Source organism: Scardinius erythrophthalmus (assembly GCF_964197995.2).
Source record: "Scardinius erythrophthalmus genome assembly, chromosome: 16".
Lineage (NCBI taxonomy): Eukaryota > Metazoa > Chordata > Actinopteri > Cypriniformes > Leuciscidae > Scardinius > Scardinius erythrophthalmus.
In genome coordinates, this window is record NC_138236.1 from 18,506,182 (window position 1) to 18,530,297 (window position 24,116).

The 24,116-nt window shown below is 37.4% G+C and overlaps 2 protein-coding genes across 3 annotated transcripts; one reads left to right on the top strand and one right to left on the bottom strand.

Annotated features, from left to right (window-relative positions):
- Positions 1-2,059: 2,059 nt before the first annotated feature.
- On the bottom strand, positions 2,060-19,816 carry LOC308704291 (ras-related protein Rab-13; the record flags this gene model as incomplete). 2 transcript variants are annotated; one of them, XM_081388476.1, is made up of 20 exons in its annotated part: positions 19,231-19,758; positions 18,582-18,642; positions 18,023-18,083; positions 17,771-17,848; positions 17,225-17,314; positions 16,633-16,698; positions 16,289-16,339; positions 12,998-13,054; positions 12,794-12,901; positions 12,525-12,641; positions 9,579-9,686; positions 9,315-9,475; positions 8,905-9,004; positions 7,140-7,212; positions 6,655-6,928; positions 6,251-6,576; positions 5,924-5,992; positions 4,086-4,255; positions 2,419-2,553; positions 2,060-2,311 (listed from the first exon to the last, which is right to left on the bottom strand). In XM_081388476.1, the coding sequence occupies exons 1-20, from the start codon at positions 19,352-19,354 to the stop codon at positions 2,060-2,062; spliced, it is 2,481 nt and encodes an 826-aa protein (XP_081244602.1). In that variant the 5' UTR covers positions 19,355-19,758. The 2 variants fall into 2 exon arrangements, with proteins under 2 accessions (XP_081244602.1, XP_081244603.1); XM_081388477.1 differs by lacking the exons at positions 2,060-2,311; positions 2,419-2,553; positions 4,086-4,255; ... (8 more) ...; positions 12,794-12,901; positions 12,998-13,054 and adding an exon at positions 15,209-16,002 and having other exon boundaries at positions 19,231-19,816.
- A 1,012-nt stretch (positions 19,817-20,828) lies between these two features.
- Positions 20,829-23,782, top strand: rps27.2 (ribosomal protein S27 isoform 2). Its single transcript, XM_081388559.1, has 4 exons — positions 20,829-20,903; positions 21,771-21,879; positions 22,319-22,429; positions 23,501-23,782. The coding sequence occupies exons 1-4, from the start codon at positions 20,847-20,849 to the stop codon at positions 23,527-23,529; spliced, it is 306 nt and encodes a 101-aa protein (XP_081244685.1). The 5' UTR covers positions 20,829-20,846; the 3' UTR covers positions 23,530-23,782.
- Positions 23,783-24,116: the final 334 nt, after the last annotated feature.

Genomic DNA, 24,116 nt, shown 5'->3' on the forward strand with positions numbered 1-24,116 from the left:
TCAAACTAAATCTGAATGTATATTTGTCAGTGTTAAAAAAAGTAGACACAACGCATGAAGAAATGACAGAGACATTGATAAATGATTTTAAAACTTTCCAAATCAATTTGATGTGTTTACATTTATTCCTGTGTTCTTTTTTATATATTACATAACTTGCATTAAAAGTTCATTAAATAGAGCTGTTTTTAAATGTTCTTTTTAGGCATCATATTTACAGAACAAGTTTTTCGTCAGTAAGTGAAGAGTGTTTTTTTTTTTTTTTTTTTTTCATAAATAGCCCATAAAATCATTAAATGAAAATATTCCACTGGGCCATAACATGTCAGTGTATGCAATAAAAGAGGTAGAATATCAAGCTCTTTTTCAGACTTGGTTTCAGTGCTTGAAAAAGTAGCAGAATGTGTGAGCGTAAGGTTCCGTGCATCAAAGTTATTTACATATATAACAATTGTATTAATGCATTATTAAGCAACATTGCTACTGATTCAAAGCCATTAGCATTCCAAAGCACTTCTAAACAATTGACAACTGCAATTATTCCTTTAGATGTACATCCATTTCTGAAGACAACAAAGTAGATACACCAGAAGTCCATGGCTGTCTTTCCAATGTATTATTCCCAAAGGGTCTAGAACGAAAAATCCTTGAATATATCAGTTTGACAGTGTTCATTGTCTCACTTCCAGTTCAGTTTTCATAGGTATCTTTCAAAATAAGGTCCCAACTTTTTTTAAAAGTTCAACTTTGACATAACTGTACAAGTATGTTTATTGCCAGATAATCATTTATATTATAAAATCCTAAATTCCCTCACACATTCTTTGCATTCTAGCTTTGTCACAAGCATGTTTGTGTATCTGTGTGTGTGTGTTGGTGCATTTGGTGTTCAGTCAAAAAGAGAAAACAAGCCTTCTCATTACATGCAGAGGCATTCTGTACGAAAGTATTATACAGACTGGGAAGCAAGACTCCACCATGGGAGACAGACAGATGCAAAAAAACAAAGCTTCAAATGAATGCTCTTAGTTTAAAAAAAAAAAAAAAAAAAAAAAAAAAAAAAAAAAAAAAACATGCACTTCTAAAAAAAAACAGCTATTTTAAATATGTAAGATGATGTTTGGATATATTTAGCTAATTCGTTAAAAGCATTTTGTGGCTGGTTACAACATTTGAGTGTGTGGTCAATCATGCATTTTGCATGTGCATGTTTGCAAGGCCGTATTCTTGATGCTGCTCTGATTTTTAGGAAGACAAATTGTTTTTAAAAGTAAATTTTTAGGCTGGTCTGCCTCAGCGCTTAAAAAGGCAATTGTCAATGTTAAAATGATTGAGATGGCCAATCAAATATCAAATCAAAAGCGGGCTTTAGTGTTCAAAGATTCGCAATGTTAATTCCAGCACAGTTTCTAATGGTGAAAGAGTGCGAGGTTAGATATACTGTAAGTAGCGGAACATTTTATATCTAACAACTGTTTTATGACAGAAATGTTAAATGACTGACAGAAATATCAAATGATACTCTTTTTTTGTCAAATTTCGCCATTTCGAATTGAAAAAATAGGCTGTATTATTTGCATGATTCATGTAATTCATAACTGAATGTGATTAGAACAGAAACAATTTGCTGTTTTTAAATATTTGTTTAAGACAAGGTTACGGCCATGTATGTTTGTATTTGCATGAGTGCATTGTAATGAGCTGTGAAGATAAGAAGAGGTGTCAGAGGTGCTGCATTCTTTCCACATCCATGTAAACACAGTGAGCAAGAAAAAGAAGCACTAGATGGAACGAAAAAGAAATGAAAAAACAAAATGGAAGAGAGTTTGTCAGGCACAGAGAACAGTTGGTCTGAAGGGTTAAACTCACTTATATTGGGTGTAGTGTTCAGTCTTTTATTATGGTGAGAACAGCTAAAACTTCATCAAGGGTAACTTCGCATAACCCTGTCTGCAAGATAATTTCCTCATCTCAAACCTATTTCACACCTGTTATTCTTCCCTCAAATTTCCCCTCTGCCTATTCATGCAGTGATTTATTCCAGAATCCGTCGCCCATTTCAGAGGGCAGATTCTGAGTAAAGAGCCCCTGATGATCCGTGCGGCGGTGGGTGGAGCCTGCGCAGTGATGCGACTGATGTTGAGTTGAGGTCTCCGCAGCTACGCAGGTGGATTCCCCCGGCCCTTACAGGGTCATCATCGTGCCGACGGGCGTTATGGCGACTGTCGCTATGGGAGTGGTGGTGTCCACGGCAATGGTGGTGGACGTGCTGCTGCTGCCCCCTGTTGGCTCCCAGAGAGTTACGAAGCACCTTCGTAGAAACACAAACATGCGATGGGTTATTTTAGTACTAAATTGTACTATACAAAATTCCAGCTGAACTAAGTGATTTTATTTATGGTATTGGCTATGTTTTACCTGCTCTAACGGCAGATTTCCCTCTCCTCCTGTCCTTCTTTTAGGCACCTGAGTACAGTTTCCAGCATGCTCAGTTGCAGGGGCCAAGTTACGTTTGGATCTTTGCAGGAAACGTTGAACTAAAGTTCTGGTGACCTGAAATGAAAGGTGAAAAATTATAATTGTGAACAGTGCAATACAAATTTGAATTGAATTGAAATATTTTATCTTCATGTTTATACATTTAACATTAAGGTAATATAAGGAATTATATATTTAGCGCTTTACTATGTACTACTGAAAGTGCTTTAAAATCGTATCTCCTCAACCACCACCAGTGTGCAGCATCCACCTGAATGATGTGATGGCAGCAGAGGTGTAAAGTCCAGGTTCAGAAAGTAAAAGTCCTCCTCAGTGTTTTGTCCCAATCACCTGGATTTGCTAATTAGCACAGTTTTTCAGCCAGGAGATTATTAATTAGTGAAATCAGTTCATGAGTGGAATAAACATATGGCAGCAGGACTTGTACTTTCTTACCCCTGGACTTTACACCTCTGGACGGCAGCCACAGAACAGCGGCGCCAGTGAGTTCACCACACACCAGCTATAGAGCTGGTAAGTCCCGCCCCCTCCGCTAACCCCACTGGACCTCTAGGTTGAAAAATCGTCAATGCAAGTGAATGGGAGAAAATAATTCTTTTCTGGTCCCATTTGAATTTTGCCATGAATGTGAACATATGTTGTCTGTAAATTTTTTTTATAATTTTTCGTGTGAAGAATGCTACAATTTAGCGGGTAGAAGTTTGATACGGTTAGACTTTGTTTGAGAGCGCTTTGTGGACTACAACTCTTCGCTGCTTTCAGACCGGAATCTGAAGAAAGAACAGCCCATTTGGTTTGAATGGTGACATTTTGGGTACAAAACACACAGGCATCTCGATCTGTCTCCATAGATTATCGCAGCATTAGCACCGTGATTTGACAAGTGGAGGGAAAATGTGTTATGGGGAAGTCACATAGGCGACGTAGTCTTTCTCGTTATGTCTTTTCCACAACTGCTAGCCAAAGAATCATACAATATACTGTCAAACTCGTAACATGAAAAATTATATAAAAAATTCACAGACAACATATGTTCACATTCATGGCAATATTCAAACGGGACCAGAAAATAGGCTAATTATTTTCTCACATTCACTTGCATTGACGATTTTTCAACCTAGAGGTCCACTTGGGGTTTTACGGATGGGCGGGACTTACCAGCTCTATAGGTGGAGAGGAGAGAGAGTGATAGAGCCAATTCAAATGAGGGGGATTATTAGGAGGCCATGATTGATAAAGGCCAATGAAGGGATTTTGGCCAGAACACTAGGGTTACTCCCCTACTCTTTCGAGAAGTGCAATGGGATTTTTAATGACCACAGAGAGTTGGGAGTTCGGTTTGACGTCTTATCCGACGTGTCCCCATCACTATACTGGGGCATTAGGACCCACACAGACCACAGGGTGAGCAGCACCTCCTGCTGGCCTCACTAACACCTTTTCCAGCAGCAACCTGGCTTTCCCAGGAGGTCTGCCATCCAGATACTGACCAGGCTCAACCCTGCTTACTGTAGCTTCAGTGGGCAACCAGTCTTGGGCTACAGGGTGATATGGCTGTAGGGGATCAGCATTTTTCGGGGTCTAACCTTGAGGTCTCCAAGTGAGCGTGCACAGTCTTTGGGTAAACGCAGCGAGGTGGCTGGAACCTGTTTTGAAGGCAACCGGCTACTTACAGCCTTAATGCTGCCCTTTCTGGGTAGGGAAGCAGAAAGGACCAGAGAGGAGCGAGGTAACAAACCAGCTCCAGACGATACCCCTGGATGACACAAATATGGGGGGTAAAGAGTAATAATAATAATGTAAAACAATTTTGTACATTATTAATAATAATGTAGAAAAATAATACTATAAAATTCATTGCAATGTTATTTTAGTGTTACTTATATACTATTCATGATTTAATATAAATTATTTTTATAATTATATTTTAATATTTATTTCAAGTTTCAGTAATTTTGTTATGTAATATTGTCATTTTTATTATAAAATGTTTAAAAATATATATTTCTATTTAAATTTTATTTATTTGATTTCAGTTAATGCCAAGGCAACATTTCTAATTTTCGTTTCGTTTTTTTTCATCACATTATTTCAAATAATTATTTAACATTTAACATCTATATTTTTAATGGTTTTAGCTAACAATAACTAAGTAACTTTCTGTACATTTTAGTCATTTAAATATCTCTGACCTTTAGAATTAAATGGATAGTTTGTTTCTATTGTACCTTAAAGAAATATCGCATGAGAAATGAACTCCCTTGCCTTGGATGGAGGTTTGCCGGCAAGTCTAAAATAGTTTTTATCTGCTCCATCCTTACAAATCAGGGATCTTTAAAAAAAATAAAATTATAAAACAGATGCATGTTTAGAACATTAGCATTCTTCAGAAGGATATGCAGTTTAGCAGACAAACCACATTCTTTTGTTATCATTATTTAGGAATGATAGCATTTATCCAACTTCCTTATTACTGTCATATCCATGTCTTGTTCAGTTTTGTTTTGTTTTCATTGTCACCATTCACCTGAGATCTAGTTCATTATTAGTTGTGGTTTCTAATTAGTTCACACCTGTTCCCTGTTCGGTTAATAATCTTCCTTTGTGTATATAAGCCCAATGTTTCATCTGTTCATTGTCTTGACTTTATGTTTATGGTGGTTGTGTTTATTAAAGTTTATTTGTATTGATAATCGTAATCCTGTGTCACGCATCTTCTTTGAGTTAGGTCGTGTTGCTAAACAAGAATAGCTGCTGCTGAAGTGTAACTGTGGATGGTCATGCATTAACAAACTTGCGCTTTTGAGCTCCGAAACTTGAGAATTTCACAAGAAACTCAGTCTCAATAAATGGCCTTTTTGAAATGAAAACAAGTGATGAGTTTTGAAACTTGAAATGAACTTGAAATTTTATTATTTCTCATGATATGAACCCTTTAAATTTACTAGAGATAGTTACATGTTTAAAAATACATTTATTATGTGTTACCAGGGTTATTATTATTAACTAAAAGTATTTTAAACTTTAAAACAAAATTGTTAATTGAAATAAAGCTAAAATAAAATATAGATATGAGATTAGATAAGATAAGAAACATTTAAACAAACAAAAAATTTAATAAGTTTAAGATGAAGCGCTACTATTACTAAGTGGAAATAAAAAAAAATAAAAAAAAAATAAAACTAAAGCTGAAATAAAAATAAATTAAACCTAAATATTAATATAAAAAAACTAATAAAACCACAAAAAAAAAAATATATATATATAACTAAATTAATTAGAAAAAAATTAAACTGAAAATGTAAAAATAAAAGCTACTTAAAATATTATATAAATAAAATTAGAATAACACTGTGTGCTACTCCTAATCATAATAATTGTACATAATAAATGTCTCTGTGACCTGAGACTGCTAAACTCTTACCAGTTTCAGATGAGGTCTGTGATCCCCCCTCACTGACTCCTTTACTGCCTCCTAAGAGACTGAAATCACCTGAGGATACAGGAGCACATGCAAAAACACACGTGACGTCAGACGCTTTACAAGTAATGTGCATTACGTAATCAGATTACTTTTTTGATGTAACAAATACTTATATAAATGTATAAATGTACACATTAATATTTAAGTTACAAGTATTAAAAAAAGTAAAACAAAGTTTGGTAAAAAAAAAAAAGGCGGGAACAGACAAAATACATGTTTTCACATCAATCCCAAACAATGCAGTCTGTTACGTATGTATGTTTATACCAGTGTCAGTTGAAGAGCTAAGCCCTGGTTCACTGTGTGACCTCAAAAGGGGTAAGAACCCATCGCTGTCTTTCCGATCCCGTCCAATTTGCTCACGTAAGCATGGCCTCAGAAGGAGCAGTCCGGGCGTGTGGTCCGTGCGGTCTTCTGCAGGACCTGATAGGGCTGTGGTAGGTGGGTTGCGAAATGCGGATGAGGAGTCCCGTCGGGAGGGCGTGCAGGGCCGAACTCGGATTTCCGGTATAAAGGAATGCTGAGATCCCGCTAAGAACTCCAACTGAGAGCAGCTCCTAGCCAACAGAGCTTGACGCCTCAGCAATGGAGACCTATGGAGAAAATAATGAAGATTAACACCTGAGAAGCGATTTTGTTGAACAATTTTTAATGATTTCACTCTTTCCCACCTGTAGGTAGAGGTGTTGTATGAGCTGGGGGAGGAGCAGGAGTTCGATCTCTCGCCTCTGAAACAATGCCTGCCAGAAGGAGCGGCCACCATTCCCTCAGGATGCTGTGTGGAACGGCTGGTGTACTCTCCCCCCTCCCCTCCCTCGCTGTCGCCCCGTGGTCGTGCCCGCACACCGACACCCACTTCCATGAGGCAGGAGTCCTCGGACGGGGAGCTGTCATCTGGAATATCCACAATCTCAGACATCAACAGAGAGCCACTGTCCATTGAAACTGAGAGAGAGAATATAGAAAATGTGCACATATACACATGGATTCGATCATTCAATAGCATTCATACGTGAAAGAGTCGAGATGGAGGATGTTACATAAAAGATGGGATGTCTTGACAAAAATTGATCACAGAAGACACATTTGAAATGAATGTCACTGAAAACACATCTTAACACAAGGTGTAAACAGGGCCTGTTTCCTGAAGGCTCACCTTCACCACTGAAAGCCGTGGATGTTCCTCTCTCTCCAGACAGCTCACCAGCTTGAGTGTCAAACACTGTGGCCTATAAATAGTGAGAGTGTCATCATGACCACAGTATTACAAGATAATGATGATAATTACAAAGCATGATAAAATATGAAATTTGGACTTAATATACACTACTATTCAAATGTTTGGGGTCAGTGAATTTTTTTTTATTTTTTTTTATAAATTAATACTTTTATTCAACAAGAAAGCATTATATAAAAAATAATAATTTGCAGGCATGAAAACTGGTCAGGGGTAAAAAAGGTGAGAAGGACACGGCAGCAAAAAATCCAATCCAGTCTGCTTTAAATATATAGCACATTTTAAAAAACAAGGTTACCAAAGTGCTGCACAAAGAATAAATAGAAAATATAATAACACATAAAACATAAAATATGGGGGCCATTTTAATGTGTGAAGGCAAGTATTTACACAAAACACACAGCATGAGATTATTTTTTCTTTTTCGCCTGAACCAGAATCTTAAGGGCCCGTTTTCTCTATTTAGCAGCATGTCTCAGCCTTGCCCTCTTCTCCTCTTCAGCTGCCTGTTTTTTGAGATCCTGAGCACTACTGGATCTTTTGCAGTGCATCACTCTCTCCTATTTCTCCGTGCGAAATACGGGGGGGCTCGACCCCCCCTGATTAACCCATGAGACCCCCTGAAAGCCTCAAGAGCAAAATTTGAAGGGGGTCTAAAATTTTGTCTAAAAAATAAAAAATAAAATATTTTATTGTCATCAGTGTTAATTTTGTTAAAAAATTTACATTGATTACCTTTTTTCCCCTGACCAAGTCAAGGCGATGAGAGACGACACCCACGTCATTAAAGGATAACTGTGTCTATATCAACACATGCAATATCGTTGACAAAAAAAGACGAGACTGAAATGTGTTTAAAAAAAATTTAACATTGACCCAAGCCACTTATTTTTGTCGAATAAAGGAGAAGACAACACATTACAGACTGTTTTTACGAGCGTTCATGCTTACGGTTTCCAGATTTCAATTTTCCTGGCTCTGACCAGGGGTTTAGTTACCCTTTAAACCCCAGTCAGAGCTTTTCTGTTAAAAGAGCCCGTTTTCTACCCGGTATCTGGCAACCATACACGCGCGCTTTCTACACTTCCGAAGAAGCGTGGATGATCTGAAAACACAGACAAGTAAGCTGGAGTTCTGCGATCTTCATTTGAGATTTTCATTGAAAAGATTTTCTCATGACCCTACCCCCCACCAAATATTTTCTCATCGGATCTGCACAAATCACGTAGGTGACCCATTTTGGTTTTAATTAAAACGGCGAATTTCGCCGAAAGGTGAGGAGTTTTCATGCCTGAATTTGTTCTCTCGGCACTCAAAGTGCTTTACATATGGAAGGGGGAACCACCTCAACCACCACCAATGTGCAGCATCCATCTGGATGATGCAACGGCAGCCATATTGCGCCAGAACGCCCACCAGCTTATTGGTGGAGAGGAGACAGAGTGATGAAGCCAATCATTATATATGGGGATGATTAGGAGGCCATGATGATGGACAGAAGCCAATGGGCAAGTTTGGCAAGTGATCAAAGATGAGTTTAAAGGGATAAAATGATTAACTGCAGGGTGACTTTAAATTGTAATAATACTGCACAATATTACCGTTTTTACAGTATTTTTGATTAAATAAATGCGGCCTTGTCCAGCATCGAGCAGACTTCTTTCAAAAATCAAAAAAAAAGTACCTGACTAGAAGCCCTTTGACCCATCACTGCCTCATAAGGAGGAGGACAGTCAGTAGGGTACAGAGGCACTGGACTCTCCATTGATCCATTATACGTGACACTGCAGGTACACACAGAAAAACAAGGCATGAGAAAAAAAAAGAAAAAAAAGAAAAGGTGTAGGCTAGTTAAAATGAGCAGATGCCTATAGAAATATAAACAAAATTTTCAGAGTGATTAAGAACATTTACCTGAAAAAACTGAGAGCAATTTAATGGAACAATACTCTACCAGAGCGTCTCTAGTATGTAAGCTTCATCACTAAACATACTAAATACTATTTTAAAATGTTTATAAAGGTTTTCCTAAAAGTTTTGTTGGGTTAGGAGATTTTATTTTACTTTATTTTACAAATGCGTGTGTGTTTTCACCTCTGTGCATCGGTCTCAGAGCTGCAGGTGTATTCAGGAGGGTAGTAAGGTGGTGGGGGAATGGGTGGAACAAACTCCTCAAAGTCCATCATGTTACTGAGAAATGCATCCTGAGGAGTGGTGCATTCTGGGTTTACGGAACGGGAGCGATGAGGAGCCAGCTACAACAAACAAAGTTGGATGATAGAAACATGTTACATTGTAACATTATACTATTAGTAAACCTAGTGTTTCAGTGTAAAGATTTTGTGCATTTTGTCTCACTAAATGCAGCAGGTCCAGAGAGAAGATATGAATGCTGCAGGTGACCGTGGACAGAGTGCAGATAATGGTGGAGAGAATACTGAGACCACAGGCACTGAACAGCAAGTCCTGCACACACATATACAGTAATAGCAGGGTTAAATTCATTATTATTCAGGCACCTGAGCTATTTGTTTGATTTGGGGGTCTGGGAGCATCAAGTTAAAGGATGCCCATAAAAACAAAAAAACTATGCTACTATACTCCACCTGCTTTTGGCCATCTCAGCGTACAGTCACACTTACTGTTGTTTGGCAAATTTTCACAGGCGAAATCCGCATGATCAAGAATGTTGCAGGAGAGGGTGAAATATTTCCCCGAGCAGATTTCGAATCGGGTTGGTCAACCAAATTCGCTGTGTTGACCAATAAGAAAGCTGCTTGGTTTGAAAGTGACTAATATGTAAGTTCTGCTTCATACATTACTACACTATTGACAACAGAGAATGGACCTTTGTGCCTGCAAACTTTTGCTGAAATCTCGCTAATGTGACCACATCTTAAACATTGAGAACATTGGGTCTTGTTCACTAACCGTGCGTATGCATGAATTTGTGAGTGAAATGTGCGTACGAATGTCTTCATGAAAAAATCATTCAAATTGACTCTTCAATAACTTTTGTACTAAAATTTATTCTAAATTTATGGGGGGGAAAACTACTGCAACCATATTAAAATACTGATGAAACTTTAAACATATTATATTGTTATACATAACATAATATATTTTTGTGTCTTGAGAGCATGTCAAATGTTTGCTAAGATTGACCAAAAAAAAAAAATGGTTGCGCAGAAAGTCCTTAAATAGACACCTACCTACACATTGTGAATAAGGTGGACATTTTTTGTGAGAATTTCTCCAGGTGGCCGGTTGCATAAACTGCTTAGACTAGTCTGAAAAGTTAGTCATCTGGGTGCGTATTCTTCTTTCTATCTCAAGTCTTAAGTTAAGATCTGACAAATTAATTCAGGATTTTTCACAAATTCGTATTACAGAAGCAAATCTTAAGTTGATTTAAGATTCTTATCCTATCTTACAAAATCTCAACTTATCTGTAGTTAGGAAATCTTAAACCCCTCCATCGAGTTCGGTAATCAACTCTCAGGTCTGTTACCAAGCAACCAACGACGCGCAAACAACTGCTGTGAAGTAAAATGGAAAAACTGGAGAATGGAGAAACAAAATAAGTGGTGCTTTTCATTAGGTGAAGTTTTGATAAGCTTGGTAGAAAAGTCAAAGCCTAATCCTTTTATTTCATAGGAGACTGTAATTATTTGTTAAGAGTTTTGTCGTCAAAGAGCAGCACATCAATTGCAAGTCTTTCTTCATCTTGTATTATTAATAAATGTGACGTCATTCTCAGACAGGGCTATCATTATGTGATTTAGCTCACAGTTGGCAGTTGGTTTACAGATTATGTACAGTTGGCTTTCAAATAATTTTGAAGTTAGGACACCATTGGGGTTGTCAGTTTTTAGGATTTTTTGTGGACCCTTTTCCTATCCGTAGTTAAGATAAGACTATGCACTTAAGAAATGTCATTCTGTAATAGCTTTTGTCCTAAATGAGGTCCTAACTAAAATTGCCCTGGTTACCAAACAGATAAGATAGGATTCTTAAGTTAGGATCCCCTTTTTTTTGTTATTTTTTTCTTAAAGACTGGTCTGGTCCTAATTTTTTTAAGTCAGTTACATATAATGGTAGTTTGGAGTCATTTGAATTGGAAAATTAAAAATGATTACCTCTTGTCTAACTGCTAGTTTGTTAAACTAGCTCTTAAAGGATTAGTTCACTTTCAAAAAAATGTTTGCTGATAATTTACTCACCCCGATGTCATCCAAAAGATCCATGTCTTTCTTTCTTCAGTCGAAAAGAAATTAAGGTTTTTGAGGAAAACATTACAGGAATTTTCTACATAGAATGGACTTCAATGGCAAGCAACTATTCCAATGTTCAAAGAAGGTTAAAATGTCTGACTCAATGCAGCTTCAAAGTCTCTACACGATCCCAGTCGAGAAATAAGGGTCTTATCTAGCGAAACGATCGGTAATTTTCTAAAAAGAAAAAAATATATATATATACTTTTTAACCACAAATGTCCGTCTTGTACCATCTTTGAGATGCGCCACGTATTACGTCATCACGTTGGAAAGGTCACGTAAAAAATAAAAATAATAATGATACTAAATTAAAACAAAGATGTCGGACGATTTTGAAGTTGGAGGACTTCCCTACCTTTTTGAACTGGAATACACAGACAAATAATTTAGAAAGATGACGTGGCGCGTGACCTTTCCAACGTGATGAAGCAATGCGTGGCACATCTCAGAGATGGTACACGACTAGCATTTGTGGTTAAAAAGTATATATATATATATATATATATATATATATATATATATATATATAAATAATTTTTTTTTTTTTTTTTTTTTGCAAATGACTGATCATTTCGCGAGATAAGACCCTAATTTCTCGACTGGGATCGTGTAAAGACTTTGAAGCTGCACTGAGACAGACATTTGAACCTTCTTTGAACATTGGTATAGTCGTTGCAATTGAAGTCCATTCTGTGCAGAAAAATCCTGGAATGTTTTCCTCAAAAACCTTAATTTCTTTTTGACTGAAGAGAAAAAGACATGGATATCTTGGATGACATCGGGGTGAGTACATTATCAGCAAAAAAATTTTTGAAAGTGAACTAATCCTTTAAGATAGTCTTGCCTTAGTAATCTTCCTTAACTTGGGGGTCTCATTTTGTATTTCATTAAATTTAAAAAAATATATATATTTTTATAAGTCACTGAATCATTGCACTGACATAACATTTTCTTTTGTTAAACTTTTCATTTGTGACTTGAAATGAAAAATTTGCTAAACTTGTTTACAAACTTAAAAAGCAAATACCTTGAGCTGGTGACGCACAGCGTGGCAATCTGAATGTTGGTAGAGCACTAGTGTCTCATCTTCTGTTGGAGAGCACGTCTGCTTTGGGTCACAGCAAAGACACAGGCGATTCTCCATCTGGAACAAACACATAGATAATAGACTATTTGAAGAGAAGAGAAGAGAAGAGAAGAGAAGAGAAGAGAAGAGAAGAGAAGAGAAGAGAAGAGAAGAGAAGAGAAGAGAAGAGAAGAGAAGAGAAGAGAAGAGAAGAGAAGAGAAGAGACTACCTGACAGGTAACATAAGATTTGACCATCTGTGCATTCTGACATGACAGCATGGAACCAGCCAGACTGAGAATCACACACACTGCAGACAGCAGCATGAACAGCGACACCTGAACGAAACAAAAACAACATCACTGAAAAAACTAAAGAGGAGCAGACAAATGCACACACTCAAGACATCATGTCGAGATGATAAAGGTACATACGACAAGAGTGAAGGGCCTCCTCCATGATATCACACCCACTACTCCTGATGCCACAACCTGTTCAACAGAGGAAAAAAGGTATAGATCAAGGGATAGATTTTATGTCTCTCACACAAATATATGTTAGATGGCTGCAGAAAAGACTTGGATTACAAAGCAAAAGTCCAATGGAGCAATTTATGTTAGTTTTTGCGGAGCCCTCTTCCCCCCTCCCCCCTCTTTTTTTTTTTTTTTTTGGAGCTTGGCAGCCCCACACCTCAATTTCATTATATTGAAAAGAGTTGCCAGTATAAATCTACAGATTTTTTTTTTTTTTCATATCAGATTGATCAGATATATTAGATAGATAGATAGATAGATAGATCCTGCATCCATAATAATAATTATAATAATATAAACAGTACATTAAATATAGCATGATCCACTGCAGGACACTGCTGGCATGTCATGCCAATGCCAATATTAATATATTCAAAGAAACTTACGAAGAAGCCTGCCCAAAAAGGACAGGACTGTCTGACACGGGGTGATGAGGTGAAGGCCAGGCTTGTGAAGCTGAAGGCTAGCACCATGGCCCCAAGCGCAAGGTGACACAAGCCCAGGTACAGCAGCAGGCGTGCACTGGTCCTCCCAGACATTCCTCTGCGACTACCAGACAAAGCTCGAGACCCTGACATCGAGGCCACGCTACTGGAGTCCGACGGTGAAGGCATGATGGCTGCTGAAATACCTCCTAAATTTTGGGACTATGTGACAGTTCAAAAGATATGAAATGAAGATACTTCTTTAAATATGCAGTTAGGGTCTATATAGGGTCCTAAAGTGAATCCCACAGCTGTTAAAACTGAACTTGACACACTTATGTTGTGTTAACATTTATTCTTGGCGTGGTACATTCTCCAATCCTTGATCTCGCTCGCTCCGTCGCCCACCTGCCGTCTCTCTCCCCCCGTCCCCGCGGCATTGCGGTACCCAGAGCCTTTAGCAGGCCGAGTGTCTGCCGCATCCGCAGGCCAGAGAAGCAACTTTGGCCTTCTGGCTACTCCGCGGAGGAGGACGCGCGGAACAGGACTAAAGAAACAATCCCAGTCCAGCTCACATCGAAGTGTATCTTCCCCGGGTTTCCACTAGAGAGCCTCACATCCCCCGCCTGAGCTCGGAAGAGACGTCTCATGAAGCAGAACAGTATCGGGAGAGAAAACGGAACGATCGACAAAAAAAGGAAATGAAATTTACGAGGACAAACTCGCTCACTCGCTATGTTGTTCCCATGATGCATCTGTTTGTTTTGTATAATAATTATAACGCCATGGTGTCCCTGTGAGGGAGTTTGATCCTAGATCCAGTCTCCCCGTTTTCCTCCCGCAGTCACGAGGACTCCCGTCCCGTCCGTATCCCGGACATGAGCATCACTACGTAATCGCGCCAGACTTGTAAGTGTCTTAGCTTACGTTGTTATTCACGCCTAATATATTTACGTCACGTAAACGTTATCCGATGCCATTTCAGCGTGACTCAGTTTTAGAAAGATAAAATAGGCAGCGCATTGTGGTAGCACGTGTCCCTAATATTTGTTCAATGCGGCACCGCATTCACCCAGCGCGAGGTGCTGATGCTGCACTGAAAAGGCGGTTGCTCGGCAACCTACTTCGACAGTCGCAACGGTTGTCGACCTTTCCGCGCATGCGCAAAATATATAGCTTTGCACTTGCATCGAAGAAGAGGTGAGAAATACGGGAGTGGCCAAAAGGGATGTCCGGCCCAGAATTGACTTCTTCAATAAAACACGCCCAAATTGTCCATACATCATTTTTGGCCAGGATGTCATACAAGAAAATAATGAAGAAGAAGAAGAAAAAACAAGAGAAAACTCTACGAAATATTAATAACTGATTATGTTGAAGTGAATGTATGCTTTTTCCAGAGAGCTTTTTGTTTTGTTTATGCTTTTTTTAACAGGTTTTTAAATAAAACCTGTAGCTGTTGCTTGCCTTTTTTTGGCTAAATAATTTTGTCATACAAGTACCTTAACCAAGTTTAGTGTTTTGTTTTTCCCTCATATTATATTTAAAGTATTTTATTTATTTAACTTGTAGGGTCATTAAAAACAAATATCCCCTCCGGACATCACTTTTGGCCACAACTCTAAATAAAATGTTTATATTTGATATTCTATTCTATTACCAGTAAAAAGAAAAACTTTCACAAAATGTTGAACATTATTCACTTTATTAAAAGCAGTTCATTGTAAAATTTCTGAGAAATATGCTGTGTCGAAGAATATAAAAAGTGTAATAATGCAGAAAGACAGAAACTTGATGCAAACAATTATGCAAAACCAAACATGCATTATGTCTGATCATAATCCCTTTGGAGAAACACACTGTGAATATTCAGTAGAACATTATTATATTCCCATCCATAATCCATCCATTATTTTCTCACACAACTCATTTAACTTCCTAAATTCTCTTATCCATCCATTTTAAGAGTCTGTAAAAATGTAAGTTTTTATAGCAGCGACCATTCAAACCATTTGTCAGAAAGTGCAGATTAAATGTCAAACTGGACTATATTTTTGACAGAAAGAACTATCATGCCCATCTACACCTGAAATAATGCTGAAGTGAGCAAAACTAGGACTTGTGCAAGTAAAACCAACATTGTCACCATTGTAGCCTAGTCACTGTTTGTGTAGTGTGAAAATATAAACAGGAAATTAAAAAAGGTGATTTTCCTCTAACTACATGAAAGCTGTACCCTGTTTTATATATCATTTAATGTATTTCATATCTAACTACTGCCATCTTTCTTGGAAACCACTTCCTATTAGCATTCCATGTTCACTTTACAAAAAACATTCAGCAATTAACAAAGCAATTCTATGTGCGTGTGTGTGTATGTGTGTGTATGTCCTCTCGGTAAAGGCATATCTAAAGAAGAAGACATTTGGAGGACTTTTTCTCTGTGCTGCTGGTAATTTTAACCTCTCTGCCAGATGGACCCTGTAAAAACAGAAAATATATTAAATCTAATACAGGGCCTACAGCCTTGCAGCTTTGTTACAGTTCGTGCTAATTTATTTTTTAGATCTGTCTGAAAAAAAAAAAAAAAAAAAAACTGGTGATACCAGTTGAGATGAAATCTAAGTTTAGTACTTCAAAACATTCAAAACTTATTGTGTGTGTGTTTCAGTATTAACATGTACAGACAATAAGCATAATTGTTCATTTTATCTATGTACACACACACACACACACACACACACACACACACACACTGGAAACTTACCGACTTCTTATTTGACTTCAGCAAAATGTCTCGAGCAAGAGAAGCAAAAGACTATGGAGAGAAAGGTAAATCTTGTCAAAAAGTAGACCAATTATATCAAATTCAACATATTAAAATGCCAGATTTAGTATTTTTAAGGAAGCTTCTGTCACTGAAACTCATAAAAAATATCCATTTCAAAACAATCATTATATTGTACATTTGTAAGAACGTATAATACTGATATTATAGCTGAGTGATAGATAAAGATCGACTGTCCCTATAAACATATCATACTAATAAAAATAGCATTTCTTTTTTTGCCTGCTAATTTTTTGCTAAGTGAACATATCATGAATCCATACCTCCTCAACGTTGATGCTCGATTTTGCACTAGTCTCGAAAAATCGAATACCATGTTCCTTTGCAAGCTATAACGAAAGAAAAATGACAATAATTTTTTTATGATGAAAATGATTTAAAGGGATAGTTCACCCATCATTTACTCACCCTCACGTTGTTCCAAACCTGTATGAAATTCTTTCTTCTGCTGAACACAAAAGAAGATATTTTGAAGAACATGGGTAACCAAACAGTTGATGGGTCCCACTAACTTCCATAGTATGAAAAAAAAAATACTATGGAAGGCAATGGCTAATGTCAACTGTTTGGTTACTGACATTCTTCATTCTATCTTCTTTTGTGTGCAGCAGAAGAAAAACCTCATACAGGTTTGGAAAAACTTTTCATTTTTGGGTGAACCATGTAGTGCCAAATGTAACAAATTTTACATGTGGTAAATGGTGATATGTTTGTATGTTATAAAGCATGATATGCACATGCTGTAAATCAAAAGTCATTCAAAGCACCAACAAAACCCCTTGTACACACTTGGATGGACAAAGAAAGGCATCTTTTCTCAAACCACACACTGGTAGTGTGTATGACAGCACTCACCTTCTCACCCACCTCCGTTGACACTTTCCGCTTGGCCTCGATATCACACTTGTTACCCAGTAACATCCGACTTACACCTGCGGATGCATTCTGGGAAGCACAGAAAATAAGCATGTGCTCACTTCCTTATTTTCGTCAAAACTGAGACTTGTTTTAACAAAAGGCCCCATGTATTTTTAGTGCGTCTCTGTTCTGGTAACCTGTGCAGGATCTGCTTCCTATGGCATCTTATAAAGAACTGAAACTCACATTTAATAAAGCCTGTTTCATTTTATATGCTTTTCTGGAGGTTGACAGAAAAATCTGATTATAATAACTGTATATACGATAGTAAGAATAAATTGTTGTGCTGTAGATAAAAATAAAAAAACACCCAAAACAATACACCTTAGATTTTATTAGATTCGTTTTCCTAACAAACTGAGTCAAGTGGTCCAAACTAATCAGGGATGGGACAGAGAAATATGTTAAAGGTAATATGTCGACCTTTACTTATAAAACTTCTATAATGATTGACAGATTGTTTTTTTCATATTTCTCTCTTACCTCTTTAATGCCCTTCATCCAGTTCTGAATATTCTCAAAGGATTTTTCATCAGTGATGTCATACACAAGGATGATGCCCTGAAAGATGATCAAAATAAAACACCATTACCATTATGTGAATGATTTGCCATATCTAAATTACTGTCAAATTAAACTTGGTTTCACAATAATCACATTATGTAAGTCTATGGCTGTTTAAGATGTAGGACCAAGAAGATTAGTTTATGTTAACATTTGTGTTTATTGTCTCACCATGGCCCCTCTGTAGTATGCAGTCGTGATGGTCTTAAACCTCTCCTGCCCCGCTGTGTCCCTAGCAAATAAAACCAGTTGCACACATAAGACATTTTAGCAGTCAGAATGGCTTGTCAGTAAAAAAAAAACTATGTGACTTATGTAACAACAATCTCATCTGGCATGTTTAATATACATATTTTATAGCAACTGGACTCTGTACTTCCGTCTGTCACTGCCGTTGAACATTAATGACTTTACTGAGTCAGGTCTGGGACTGGGACTAAACTCAACCAGACTCCACCTTTGGCACATTTACACCAAACATACTGTTTTAACAGCCAGCTGTCAAACAGAAACACACACTGAAGATTTCTTGTGTACATAACACTGCCACCATATTTACCCAGACATTCTGTACACATGTAAAGAATTTCAGCTGAATAGACCTGAATAACTTTTAACTTAGATTTATCAAACAAACAGGACAAAAAAACAACAACATTTATAATATTAAATTTGCATGTGTATTTAGTTTTTATATAATATCATGTTGATCTCTCTTTTTTTTTTTTACCAGACTTGCAGTTTAACTTTCTTCCCCTCAACCTCAATAGTCTTCACTTTAAAGTCAATACCTAGGGGGAAAAAAAGAAGAAAAAAAGGAAATGGATAAACAGGAGGGGCAGAAAGGAAGGATGGACATGTTTTAACCCCAAGAGGCTCAATAAAAGTGGACTAATGAATATGTTTGCTACATTCAGAAACACATGAGCAGGCACAATGAGATACAATCACTGCTCTAATGGTTTAATAAACACCCTGGTTTGTTTTTCCAGTGAATTAGGAGGGAGGGAGGGGGTCTTTAAAGATCTGGGTGAATGCACTAAATGCCATGGAGGATGGCCTCCATCTGATGCAGAAATGAAGGGGGTGTAACTCGTGGACGTGAGATTGGGAAAATGAGATACAGAGAAGGACAGGCTGTGGCTGGCAGAAATAAAGTAGCGCGAGCGGTCCGGAAATGCAATCAGGGAGGAGGATGATCCGCAGGACTGATTGAGTTATACTGGGGAAGAGGCTGGAATGAAATGACGTTCAGACTAGTACTGACATGAACAAACACTCAGGGTAGCACTTGCTTTGCAAGGTAGAAACTGAGCAGTAGAGCGAAACATCTTGCCTTATCAAAGAGTATTACAAACAGTGTCATTGTGTATACTTACCGATGGTTGATATGTACGTTGAATTAAAATTGTCTTCTGCGAAACGGATGATCAGACAGGTCTTGCCAACACCACTATCGCCAATAAGCAATAATTTAAAGAGGAAGTCGTATTTCTTTGCCATTGCTCGTTTCGCCTATAAAGCTTTAACACGTTTCAAAAGACTCCCTCCCGTTTTTGTTAACAAACAGTCACGCGCAGCGTTTTAAAATCCTTCCGACTGAAAAGTGTCCTCGTTTGAAACTTCATGGGTTTTCTTTCCTTGGAAAACCGTCACCGGTAAACTCAGTTTTGCTTTGTTGCCTTTGTCCGTCCGTATAAGAGATAAAAATCCCATTAAAGTAGAAAAGTTTTCTTACAGCCCGTTTTCAGTGCGGATGCCACGCATTTTCCATTTCTGGCTACGCTGCGCTAGTTTTCTCTCTTGTACGATATACTTAAAGGTATTCATCCATACATAGACAACAGCAGACTTTTTTTTTTCTCCCTAAACTTTCCCTTGCCCGAGTTCCCAAAAGCTGACGTCGAGGGAGGGAGAGGTTTAATAAAGCACTGCTGACGAGAACAGATTGCACCGTCTATCAACAGGGGGCGCCATTGGCACGCAAGATGCTGAAACGAAGCACCCGTTTTGGTCTTTTTGTGACGTTGTCAAAATATTTAAACAAACTCAATATTTTTTGAATAATTAGAAAGAAAGAATAATTATTTTAATAATATAATTATTTTTCTTTTATTTTAAAAAGTGTTTAATAGTTTATTTATTTATTTTTTTATTGTACATGTAATACAATGAAATTTTCTCCAAAAACACATTACCCCCTGCATCACAGACAAGGCTTAGGTCTAGTCCTGACTAAAATGCATTGAGCTGTCTTAATTTTTTCTAAGGCACATTTATAAAAGCTATTTAACGTAACTTTTCTAAACACTGTACTGAAACAAGTCGTTTTGCATAGGCTAAGTAGGGATCAGTTGTAATAAATGTGAAAACTGTGCTATAAACTGTTTTTGTCACAACAGATATTTATTTATAAGTACTCTAAGCTGCTAAATGAAGTAGTTATAGCAGAATAACACAGAATTGTTAGTGGTGTTATTTTAGTATTATTTATCTTATAGCCTAGTATTTAACAACATATTAAGTTTGTATTTTTATATTTTAGTTTAAGTTTAAGTAATTTTGTTATGTGCTTTTGTCATTTTAATTAAATTTTATAATATTTATATTTAGCTTTAGTTTTAGTAATTGTAATATGCTTTATTCAGATAAACGATTTTAATAATTTGAAATTCCATTGCATTAATTGGCAAAAGTCATTGAAATGATCACAAATATATGTTAAACATATTATTATAATTATTATTTAATTATAATAAGTATGTTTTATACAATATAATACACCAAATTATGCTTTTGAATGTGGCCTTTATGTTAGGTTGCCTTTATGTATTATTAAGCATGATATGTGAGAGTCTATGTCACAATTCAACAATCCAACATAACCCACAGCCTGTCTTAGCTCAATACTTAGTTAATATGGGTTAAGAAGAAATGCTTTTATTAAATGTGAAGTATTTCCTGCCCCTGCTCAAGAGCCCCGTTCATATACGCCATGTATTTCCGCTCGCCCCCCCTTTTCGGCTGCTGCTCCACTGTCGCCAACATGCCTGTAAGTGCGTGCTATTACAATCAAGTCCATTTAAAACGTAATCACACTTGGTATGTGGATTTCATCGTATCGATTGATCAGGGGAGGCTTTTGTCTTCTTGATCTTACTGGCCACGTTTAATTAATTTCACATATTTTGAGGTTAAAACTTAGTAGAAAAGGGCGAAGCGCGTGCTATGTGTTTAGGAACGACAAGATGGCCGCGTGCATGCGTTAGAAACTCGTGGAGAGCATCGCAATTCTCTTACAAATAAAACCGTCACTATTATATGTAAGTTAGTTGAGATTTAGTAAATAAATAATACGTTAAATAGAATTAATACGCGTGGATGTGCCTCATATAGTTTGTTATGCGGAAGTGTGTCATGAATCAGATCACCCTTTCTAGTGGTGGTGTTGACAATCAGCTGATCAGCTCTATCATCAAGCTTATGCTATTGTTATGTAAAAAACGCGTTTTTTTCTGTACAACGTTTACACGAGTGCTCATATTGTATTATCGTTGTAGCTGAGTTAAAATGCCATAACATGGCTGCCTCCTGCACTCTTGAAAATAAAGGTTCTTTGTTGTCATTGATGGTTCTATGAAGAACATTTAACAACCATAACCTTGCTATTGCATAAAGGTTCTTAAAAAGGATTATTAATGTTCTTCACACTAAAAAAAGTTTATTTTAAGAACTGTTCACTGAAGGATTCTTTGGGGAACCTAAAATGTTTATATATATGTAGAGAGAGAGAGAGCACATAACTGTGAAAATCTGCTTTTGAAACCTTTATTTCTAAGAGTTTTGAATAAATCTATCATGGCTGAGATTCTCTACTCCAGTTGGCAAAGGTGATTGACACATCTCTCATCACTTTCAGCTCGCGAAGGACTTGTTGCACCCAACGCCAGAGGAGGAGAAGAGAAGACACAAGAAGAAGCGTCTCGTACAGAGTCCCAACTCTTATTTTATGGATGTCAAATGCCCAGGTAACATCTGCAGCCTTGGTGCTCTGTGCAAACAAGCAGGTCCCCTATGAGACATTGGTTCTCATGGGGAACAGGACAAAAATTATCATCAGCTTTGTTGTGGGAATATCTTTCCCATAGGGATTTTTAAAAAGTGTTTGAGTTATAAGCCATGAACCAAACCAACCAGCTATGAGGTGAATCGCAAGAATACAGAGTTTGATTTGAAGCGCAGTAGTATTTGACACAAATAAAGGTACAAAATTGTGTAATTAACCGCTTTAATGAGGGGAATAACTACAATGACATGGAGCATCGTGAGTGACAATCAAAATAAAAATTCTGTATGAGCTATTTATTTGTGTGTATAAAATAACAGAAAAATTGTGTTCCACGTACAATAGACATTGATTTGTGTATTATAGTATGTTTGAAATTATTCGCCATTCTCTCTTTGCAGGCTGTTATAAGATCACTACGGTGTTCAGTCACGCACAGACGGTGGTCTTATGTGTAGGATGCTCTACAGTGCTGTGCCAGCCTACCGGAGGAAAGGCACGCCTCACAGAAGGTATCGCCAGTGCACAGACACTAAAGCATGAAAGAACCTTGTTTATCAATCCAGTGGTCGCACGGATTCTTGATGATTATCTCATAAGCAGAATCTCACAGTGGGATTTTCTTCATTCCTGCAGCAGAACATTCAGAACATGTCACACTAACACATTAAAAGACAGCCTTCAGAAGATGACTAATGAATTCATGTTTTCGTGTGGGAGAAGTATGGCTAGAAAAATGCACTCATAGATCAGAGATACACACACATGCGCTTGTAAATGTAGCAGCGCCATGGCAACACGCCGACACAGACCAACCTAGTGTTTCCCACTTGATCATGGTTCTCTTCTTGAGCTGAAGCTTGATTGGTGAAGCTCTGAAACTCGCTGCCCTTCTGGCGCACAGTTCAGAAGAAAGCCAATGAGTCAGTTGCAGATTTCTGTCTCAATGATTCAACACTATCTAATTGTTTGGTTCTCTGTCCAAAAAATAGACACATGTTCTATTATTTAAAAATGTTTAATTACTACTTTAAAGCACAAATTTATAAAACCGAATGATTTTATAATTTTTTTGAGAATTTTGCAGCAGCTAACAATTATTTTGGTAATTTATTTGTTGTGGGGATTTTTAAAGAGAAACAAATGTACATCCTAAGCAATGTTCTTGGCCAAACTGTGTATAAATTAAAGGCTATATATAAATATGAATGTATTTCTGTTTGCCGCACTCTCTTACTCTGTTGAAGTCTTTGAAGTTCAAAAGCCCTGTCAGGATGATCTGTTTTTCAAGTTGAAACGACTTGCTTGAATTTCTAACAGTTATAGATAAGAAAATAACTGTAAAATGTAAGCAATGCATTGGTGAAAACACCTCAAGCGCTTTAAAAAAGCACTCGCTAGCAACTAACATGCAATGATATGCTTCTGACCTTGTTTAAAACGTTTAAGCGTCTTGGACACCTTTTCCTTGCTCTGCTTTTTCAAAGTGCTTTTTTCCCCCCCATAGAAGTGCATTTTCCGCTACTGTGAAGTGTGACGAAATATAGAATTAGTTTTTGACTGAATTGTTTCTGTGTTAACAGGATGCTCGTTCAGGAGAAAGCAGCACTAGTCTCTCATTAACCAGTATGCAAGGATGAGGGAGACCACGGGAGGAGAGACAGGATTGGCCACTCCACAGGGATTTCAGTGACTCCGCCCACAACGAGGCAGTGTTTCTTATCTTTAATGAGATGAAAGCTAAACCGAGAAGAGTGCTGGAAAACTGTCAAAGTGCTGTCTGAACAGAGCGTGTGAGGTGTATAACCACCAAACCTGTCTCTCTCTCCCTCTCTTACTTTAAATAAAGATTCATTTTTCATTTATGTGTGTGTGTTGTGGTAGATCATTTGCCAGCCAATCTGCGTCGTCACCGCTACATAAATACAATGGCCTGGTTTCACAGACAGGGCTTGGATTAAGCCTTAGTTTAATTAGGACATTTAAGTAGCTTCTATAAATGTTCCTTAAAAAAACATTACTGATGAACATCTTGAGACAAAACAAGAGCACTAAATTTTTTGTCAGTGTCAGTGCAAGATATGTCAGTGCAAATTGCTTTCAGTTAATTTTAGTCCGGGACTAGGCTTAAGCTTTGTCTGTGAAACTAGGTGAAAATGTAATTAGTTCAGCTTGATGAGGTTTCGTGTCATGCTTGCC

What these genes read in the sequence shown, in the direction of transcription:
- rps27.2 (XM_081388559.1), top strand. Translation starts at nt 20,847, where the DNA reads ATGTATTTCCGCTCGCCCCCCCTTTTCGGCTGCTGCTCCACTGTCGCC. An exon ending in CCACTGTCGCCAACATGCCT is followed by an intron (nt 20,904 to 21,770) that starts GTAAGTGCGTGC and finishes CATCACTTTCAG; the next exon opens with CTCGCGAAGGACTTGTTGCA. An exon ending in TATGGATGTCAAATGCCCAG is followed by an intron (nt 21,880 to 22,318) that starts GTAACATCTGCA and finishes CTCTCTTTGCAG; the next exon opens with GCTGTTATAAGATCACTACG.